The sequence below is a fragment of the Solanum stenotomum genome, chromosome 8, assembly GCF_019186545.1.
Source record: "Solanum stenotomum isolate F172 chromosome 8, ASM1918654v1, whole genome shotgun sequence".
In the NCBI taxonomy this organism is placed as follows: Eukaryota; Viridiplantae; Streptophyta; class Magnoliopsida; order Solanales; family Solanaceae; genus Solanum; species Solanum stenotomum.
This window is the reverse complement of record NC_064289.1, coordinates 49821781-49831064: the sequence shown is the minus strand read 5'-3', so window position 1 is coordinate 49831064 and position 9284 is coordinate 49821781. Positions and strand designations below refer to the sequence as shown.

The following is a 9284-nucleotide window of genomic DNA, read 5'->3' as shown; positions in this document are numbered from 1 at the left end:
AGGTTATTTATAAAAGTTTATTTGTATAATAATTGAAAGGTTTACTTTTGCTTGTTTTATTAATAATAAAACTATAAAATTGAATATACATGAAACTACGCCCCTTAGATCCATATATGGGACTTACGCCCCGTGTCTCGGGGCTTACGCCTCACCCCCTACTGTATAAAACGCCTCGCTTCACGCTTCCCCCTTTTAAAACACTGCCCTCTAGAATAAGTTATTTGTTTATAAAGAGGGCTTAAGGGGGTAATTTTGTTATTTTACATTTTTATCCCGAGATTAGTATTCCACCGCAATTCTATTTGTTCTATTCCAATTGAACACTTGCTGGAAAAATGTTCGGAAAGAGGGACGGACGCCAGACCATTGATTTCCGATCATTTCTATGTGAAAGAAACATGAACAATCATACATTCTACATTCCTCCTTTAGAGAAGGCGCAAAATAAAAATTCCGGCACATCCTTCAGCTTGGGAACTTATAGGAAACATTATAAAGACCTAAAATATACAGATCAATTGTAACAAGTTTCTACCAAAATGCCTTGGTTTCCCTTTACGAAAGATATTGGGACGATTAAGCACAGGTCCCCATCTTCTACTAAGAATGAAACGTTTATCTGGTCAATGCACTAGTAATCTCTCATCCATCTCATAGTTGGAACATGAACATTTCCCAATTTTACTTGCAATCCCGCAAACAAGCTACAGCATTATTGCTTTCTTGAAAAAAAAAGAGCTGTTTTCAATAATCTTTTTCTAATGTGTATTTGTGACCAAATTCTCCACTCACATCCAAGAACACTGGCTGGAGAATCACACCTGCCTATTCAGTCGAGCATGAAGTTGTGTCTAAACCGCCATGTTGAGCCTCGACCTCATCTTTCAACTGGCAAAATCATCATAAACCAAAAGCAGGTATCAATGTATATAAAAACACATTAAACAGGAATTATTCGTCAAACTGTCAAAAAGCAATTATTCGGGGCCGCGTGTCAGTTAAAGGAGCAGGAGAAGAGTGAATTAGTTTTTCAAACCTATAATCAAATATTTAAGATGCATGATTCCAGGAACTATTTTCTAAGCAGAGAGAAAATCAGAAACATCTTTCTTAAGTTGATATCGGCTACTTCAATACAGCATTGGGAAGGAAATTTCACAATAGAAGTATTCATCAAGATTGACAAGAACATTGAATGTACTGTGCAGACATAGCAATGGCCGATTTTTGTCACCTAAACTTGTTCTTGCAACCTTGCACTTACTTTGGTGACAAGTATAACAAAGAAAGTTGGTAGACTTGGTTGGGAAGTGCTAACCTGTTGGTTTTTGGATACCCTTTTTCTAGGAGGGTTGTTCCTTCACCAATCTGAAAGCCAACTTCATGCAGACAGAGTGAACCAACCTCGCCTTTCAGAGAGCAAGACTGTTGTGTTTCCTCATGTCCTCTTAGTCATTTGAACATCATAAGATCAAATCAGTTAAGTCACGTGATCATTCTGGTTCATTGATTCTTTAATAGCTACTCAGCTCAAAAGAACCACTGATCCAAAATTACATCCCGAATGTTCTATTATACAAATTGCCAGAATTGGGAATATGAATCTTTGATTCCTCATATCCGGTAAAGAACTTGTTAAAGCCCAAATTTTCTGTTCGGAGGAGTTCCGCTGCACCCAAACTGTTTCCACTCTGAACCCCATTCCAGCTGTCCCAGTGGTCATTTGGTATGACAGAGTTCCTACTCTGGGGAAGAGTGAGCTGTGAAAATGGAGATTGATGGTTGGCCAGAGTTTGCTCCAGACCCCTGGAAGAAATTCCATCAAATGGGTATTGATTGTTGGCCAGAGTTTGCTCCACACCCCGGGAAGAAATTCCATAAGCATCACCAAACACAGAAAACATGTTCCTCGTATCAGCAAAACTATGGTTCTGATGTGCAGTTAGAGATCTTTGCATCAGTAATTGAAGCCTTCCCTCATTTTGTAAAGTATTTGATTGTGGAGGACAACTTGAAGACATGTCCAAGTTTGAGAGATGAAGGCCATTAGGAAACCCTTTACCAACTGCCAGAATAGCAGGATCCATAAACTCAATGTCTCCATTACTCACATGTCCAACTTGAGGAGCCTGGTGTAGATTGTGCAATGAAGAGGTATCACGCAAGTGACTCGCTGCAAAATGTAATCAGTTGACATAAACCATTAAAATCAACATACATTATGTCAACACAGTAGAAAAAACACAAAAGGGCTTGGTAAATAACAGACCATGAAAAGAATCAAAATTCTGCTCCATTCTCTCAAAATGAGAAGTAAAACCCGGGGGTGGTGCTCTGTTTGGTGCTGAGAACCCTGGAGGTGCTGACATCTGAGGTCTGGGCACTATTATGAAAATTCACCAAAAAAGTTTAATCCAGAGGAACTCAACTTTTTTATTTTTTTCTTTCTTTTTAAGGAGTACAAGTAAAACGAAACTTGAAACAATGTTTTACAATATAAGATGCAGTTAAGACAGAAGGAACTACAAAGATGAGCCATGCACTGACCTGATAGCTTATTAGAAGAGAGATGAGAAAAGCTGTGGCCAAAACCAACTGTTTCCTCATTATTAACCATGGAAAAACCATTACGAGTACCAATATTATCAAGATGATCATTTCTGCTATTAGGAAAATCATGACCATGATGATAATGATTGAAACTTTGCTCAATGTAATTAAGAGATGGTTGATAATCAGCTGATGCATTAGTGGTTGGTTCTTCTCTTGCAAAAGAGAATCTTGATTGGTTACTGGTTAATTTTCTTGAGCTTGACACTCTAACAGACCCTTGTTGGTCATCAGTTTCTCCCAACAACTTGGCAAGGTTCTGAGGAGAAGTTAATGACTCATTCCAAGGATCAAAATCCAGGGACAAAATATTAGATATTATACTGCTCTCTCCAATATCTACATTAGTACTACTGTTCTCGCTAGGAGCTTCACCTTGAAACATTTCCACATGCATCCTCTTACCCTCGTCAGGCAACGGATAATAACTTCTATCAATAGTATGCAAATCAGCCACACAATTCAATACATTCTCCAGGTATCCATTAGTCAATGATTCTCGAGAAGGCTGTGATACTGAATCAGTTCTCCTGTCTAACTGCATATTGGCCCTAACAGGTCCACCGCCATTAATCAGCTGAGAGGAATACCCGCTAGGCTGATCTGGGGAGTGCAAAGAAAGCGAAAGATTTGGTGAATAGACTTTCTCAATAACTACTTCGGGATCCCTATATCTCTGCTCATTAAAGGTTAGCAAATCATTCTCCATTTCAGAAGTAGTAACTTGTGTTACTTTGCTCTGCGCATCCAATCTCAGGTCAGACTTCTCTCTTGTGATACAAATCTCATCTGCAGAAGTTGCATATTCCTCTGTCAATTCAGATTGCGAGGACTCCTTATTTTGATCAATACAGTTGCCCTGTGATTTTTTATGTCTACCAATGCTCAATGACGACATATCAAGGCATACATTCTGGATCTTAACATCTGTGGTATCATTGGAATATTTGGTAAAACCAGGTCCACTAGACTTAACAGAAATATCCAAGGCATTTGTACTACTGGTTGGTATCATTTGTTTATCTTTGTCCTTCACAGACATGGACGGGACACTATGTAGCTGACTGTTCATAGATGAAGAAGCAAGAGGTGCCGGAATGGTGGGGTTCTCAGAAGTATAGGTTTGAGGATCTTCTCCTACATGCTGCTTAACAGGTTCTAAAGTCTCTATTTTTCCTCTCTCTTGAGTAGTTACACTTTCTTCAGTATGAACTACTTTCTTTCCTGCATAGGCAGGCAGTAACGAAACCTGACTTAAGCTTTCAACAGCTGTAGAAAATACCGTTGGATTGCACATCTGAGGCTTCTTATTAAGTGTTCCATTAGAACATGGTACACTGGCAGGTGGGTGTTGATTATTTGATGCACGTGTTCCCCTAGTAAACAATATCAAATTTTAACAATTAGCACCATATACAAATTAAAGATGATAAAAGAGTATCTGCTTATTGCTTACCATAAAGCTCCAGCAGGAAGAGCCGCAGATCTACCAGAGCTACTATTTGGTGGGGAGCTGGAGCCTCTAACACTGGGTGCTGAATTCTGCATGGCAGATGACAATATAAAATTTTACACTTGCAAATAGAACATTGCCATATTGCTGAAATAATTTCTAGAAGGGGTAAAAATTTGTTCAAATATAAGCTTTCATGAATGTAAATCACAATTATCCAATATGACCACAAAAAGATGGAAATGTCTGGAATCTAAGACCACAAAAGAGCACGATGCCCGGACTTCTCAGTCCACTGACCCCCCTAAACCCCACAATAGAGAACACCTTTTTTCATTTGAGCCTAGGAAAGGAAAGAAGCCAAAGATTAGAATATGAAGAAGGCAAGCAAATGGAACACAAAAATCTTACAGTTGCAGCATTTTTACTAATAGGTTTGTCTGCAGAAGCAGAGTTGTTACTGCAGTACTCCTCTGTTGGTGGCGGTAACACACTCCCTGATCGTCGCTGCATACTATTAATGGCACCAGCAATTTGTTGAACTCTACTCCTTCAAAATAACTATGCAAGTTAATTAGCCATCCAGGGAACATTTTACATGCATAGGACAGAGACATGCAGACTGATAATGTCCGGTCTTCTGATACTGGCACAGCTGTAAGAAATCTATACTAGAGACCTACTGTGTTTAGGTTAAAGCTTGATGCCTCCTCCAAAAGCCCTGAAAATGAACCTACTAATTTGATGTTCACTACACATGTATGTACTACCTGGAAGCTATTTGCATTATTCATGACTTGCAGCTAAATCATCCCAAATAATAATGAGCTGAATAATCCCAATACCTTGTGTAAGCTGATATGATTTCGTCTTTACTAAAGCTATCCTCTTGCGACCCAACCTCGTGCAAGTATAAACAATCAAGATTGGTACAGGGCTGAACCAAAAGACAACTAATCCTTGATTACATTATGATTATATAAGGATCAAATGCAAATTCACAGTCAATTATTTATTCCAAATTATAATTCGAACTCATACCACATTTCTCAACCAAGCATGACAGTATTTTGTGGTTCCAAAGCAAGCTCTGCGAACAAGGAAATTAAAATGGTTAATGGAAAATCAGAACAAAGTTGGTTGCCTACATGAACCAATCATCGCACTAACCTTAGAGGTCTACCATCCAAAACAAACCCATGTACAGATTGAATACACAGAATTGCTTCCTCCTCCTTTGAATAGGTAATATATCTGTACACAACATTTCAACACTTGTTAACTGATTGTCTTTTGTTTGAAGACTAAATATGAACTGAGGATTTCAACCAGCAAACAAAATATACGATAAAGCACAACAAGGGATCAGGGGCTTCATGATTGGAGAAAGAGAAGGGGATGGGTTGGCGTGTCACTGGGTAAAAATTCAATACTGGAAACTAAGTGAGATTTTGGTTGGATGTTCAGTGGACACACTACCCTCAACACATGAACAGTTTTTAAACAATGAGAATTTCGGAGCCAGAAAGTTATAAAGAATCAACACAGGTAATGTGTGATGCCAAATTTGTCTTTGCAAAAGTTGGAACTCACCAAGGCAGCAAAATTTATTTTTATTGGAAACATTTACCGATGGGATGGAGGGCCCCGCATCAAGGTGTATACCAAAGTACAGAGCTTTATTTTTTAAGAAAAATGATTCTCTACAAAGAGAATATGGCAACCAGTGAAGACTGAGAAACAAGGAAGAGGCTCAAACAAGTGGCTGGAATCAAACCAACATGATTGTTCACAGTGACCCTCTAAAGCACCACAGGAAGGAAAAATAGAACATAAGGTAGAGATCATTATCAAAAAAAAAAACACCAGGTACAGATGTTTTTGTTAATTTTTCGAAGGCCTTGTAATTTTGCAACAATATATAAGAACTTGCATTGACATGTGTCATAGAATATAAAGGACAAAGCAATATTTGATAACTTGGACAGCTGTGTGACATACAAAGTATTTTGATAACTTGGATAACTGTGTGACATACAAAGTATTTTGATACCTATAACAACTGTCAATTTTCAAGTAGCCAGGTAACTCAATCAGGAACAAAACTTACACACTACAAGTATCATTTGCAAAATGTTGAATAGTGCCAGCAGCTGTACGAGATATAGACACCTTCATAACCTTCCCATACTGAGAAAAATACTCTTTCCTCTGTAGAAGCTGCTTTTGAGCAATAAAAAAAAGTGAGGAAAAACAGGCATATTCAACAGGAGATATTAAGTGTTCTTTTTTCTTTTTTTTTTATTTCTTGAAGGGTGTTGAAAATTTCACAACAAACGTACATACATCTTCATCAGCTAGACTGAGAGGCAACCCCACAATGTAAACAAGATTTCTTTGAACGACTCGAACACTGCTAAGTTGCTTCCTAGAATCTGCTGTTTTACTTTTTCCCTTGCGAGAAGACAACCTTTTCTCAGTGCTCATCTCAGCCACTACCCTGTTGTCAACACCAAAGATTATGAATAACTCAAAAAATACAGAGTTTCATTCTCTTGATAGAGTTTGTCTTAAGAAAGCAAAATTAGCTCATCTCATTACTTGTCACATTTTGCTTCCATGCCAACAATCTTTTCCTTGTTATAAGGAGTGCGACATGCTGGACACTTCCCTTCTGTATTCTCCTTCTCAGCCATATCCATTATGTGATGCCAGCACCAGACACATATCTTCAAAAACATGTATCAAATGTTAAAACCTACAACTACCGATAAATTCACCATTGGAGTAAAGATCACACGTGAAAGAAAATATGACAATTACCCCTCAATTTACCATTTGAGGTTTGACTATAGGAAGCAAGTTGAAATCAGGCTATATGAATCCTCATGGATGACTAATCATATCACCCATTTAAACTCATGCATGCTAGACTAATAATAGAACAAAACTCATACCAATACAATATAATATAATATAATATAAAAATAAGGAGAAGTAGTTCTCTATGTTTCCTACTAACATATAATCTCTAATAGGACTAGAAGACTCGTAAAACACATAAGATCTGAAGTAAACATATGCATGACTAAAATATATTCCCAACTAATTGGTATCGGCGATATAGATTTTTTCTTCCATTGTGCCTTATATTTTGTGAATTCAGTCACCAAAATTCTGCACCCATACATTTTGAGATGACAAACTTGAAGTTGTACCTAAAGCAGATTAATGGATATCTGTAAGGGTACATCATGAGGCTCCTAGGTATACCAGCAAAGCTACAACAATGCAACCAATATATTTACTAGTTAAGGTTTGAGGTTCGAGCCTCTGAGCTTAAGAGGAAGCTAAACAGAAACTACATGGTTTTGAACTGCTCAGGCAGTAGACCCTTCCGGAAATCAAAAACTTAACCCCCTCAAAAGCTCTAAAGAAATGCAATATTCACCTGAGCAGTTATGCCTAACTGATGACTTACCCTTGAGGAATTACATTCAAAAGGAACACCAAAGGATGTGACTTAGTAGTGGGTGAAAACCTTGGAGACTAAAGTTCAAATCCCAAACAAAAAAAAAAAAAAAGCTAGATGATCTCTTCCCATCTGCCTAAGCCTGGGTGGGAAAAGTTACCCGGTATCTATGTTGGTGGGGAAGTAGCAGATATCCGTGGAATAGTCGAAGTGCATGCAAATTCAACCCAAACACCACCATTATAAAAAATAATTGATAAATTCCAATAAAAACTTTCTAAAAAATGTAAGGGAAAGACAGCATCTACAAACCTCGTAGCCGCACTTGCAAGGTTTCAACTGCTGATCTGTCAAATCCATCTCCTCCGCACAAAGAGGACACATCTTATCCCCCTGGTCGCTCATTGTAGCCTGCAACAGTGTGCAAATATCATAATTAATAGAAATATATCCAGCAGCACAATCAATTCACCCGTTCAATACTTTTGTTCACAAGAAACTTGAAACTAATTTCCATGCCAAAAACATTTTATTCAACACACAACAATCCATATTCTATAAAGATTTGCAACTTCGAATAGACGATTTTAACTTCACACTATCAAAAACTCAATTGAAAGACCTACTACATCAACTACAGATGTACAGAATCCCAGAGCAAAAGAAAACCACAGCACTTGTCAAAACAAACCACGACATACAGATTTTTTTCTTGAGAAATAACACAAATAGATTTTGTAGCTACCCGCCCCAAATTGTTCGACACACTATAACTAATTAGCTACACACTGCTTTTATTTTTTTCAAATATGAACATCTTATTTTAAAATATTTAAGCAATAAATCACAATTTCACACCAAATCTAGATGATTTTATCCTCATACTTTGAACCATAGTACTGCGACTAACACAGTGCTCCTCCTTAATCCAAAGTCAAACTCATGAACTCAAAACTCCAATCTGTTTTTTTTTTGTGATTAATCAAACTCGTCGATCCAATACAAACACACAAGGAGCTAACCAAAAAATAAAAAAATATCTACAATCTCCACATAAAAATCAAATAAAAAAAACGATAAAAGAAATCACTTCACCAATTAGACTCAAATCCAAGCCTCATCAATCAAAAGTCAAAACAAAAACTCATCCAAACAATTCAAAACGCTGTTAAATCTTAACATAAATCCTATAAAATTCAAAAAAAATAATACTCAATCCAAACAGTTTAAAACGCATTTAAATCTTTGACATAAATCATACAAAATTCAAACAAAACAAAAAAAACTCATCCTAACAGTTGAAAACGTTGCTAAATCTTCACATAAATCATAAAAAATTAATAAAATTAAGGATCTGATAGGGTTCAAGATATGGACTCACAGTGATGAGTGGATCGAAAAGGAAAAAAAATCGCAGAGGATGAGGCGCGCAGAATTGCAGAGAGAGAACCACACAGGCTGCTTGTGAATGAAGAGAGAGAAAGTGCGAGAGGTCGGCTATTGCATTATTATTGGGTGTTTTTTTATGCTGCTGGTTTACGGGTTTACGGGTCAGGTACCGACTTAAATAAGCGGGTTCGGATTGTTTTACATCTCGATGCCCTCCAGTCTCCACACGTAGTTCATTTAAACTTTTTTCTTTAAATATTAAATATCTTTTAAATAAAGTTAGCATATTTTTCATCAGGTTAATATAAAAACAGTTATAACTTATAGTATTACTTTTTTGGAAACTTTCGCAAATAA

General features: G+C 37.1%; 1 protein-coding gene across 6 annotated transcripts; it reads right to left on the bottom strand.

Moving 5' to 3' along the window:
• Positions 1-628: 628 nt before the first annotated feature.
• LOC125872403 (uncharacterized) lies at positions 629-9035 on the bottom strand. 6 transcript variants are annotated; one of them, XM_049553119.1, is made up of 14 exons: positions 8920-9035; positions 7851-7949; positions 6668-6795; positions 6413-6566; positions 6177-6289; positions 5237-5320; positions 5108-5156; positions 4912-5003; positions 4478-4616; positions 4070-4155; positions 2551-3989; positions 2273-2386; positions 1322-2176; positions 629-891 (listed from the first exon to the last, which is right to left on the bottom strand). In XM_049553119.1, the coding sequence occupies exons 2-13, from the start codon at positions 7941-7943 to the stop codon at positions 1557-1559; spliced, it is 3111 nt and encodes a 1036-aa protein (XP_049409076.1). In that variant the 5' UTR covers positions 7944-7949; positions 8920-9035; the 3' UTR covers positions 629-891; positions 1322-1556. The 6 variants fall into 6 exon arrangements, with proteins under 6 accessions (XP_049409076.1, XP_049409078.1, XP_049409077.1 ...); XM_049553121.1 differs by having other exon boundaries at positions 4478-4610; XM_049553120.1 differs by having other exon boundaries at positions 6177-6286.
• Between the last annotated feature and the right edge of the window lie 249 nt (positions 9036-9284).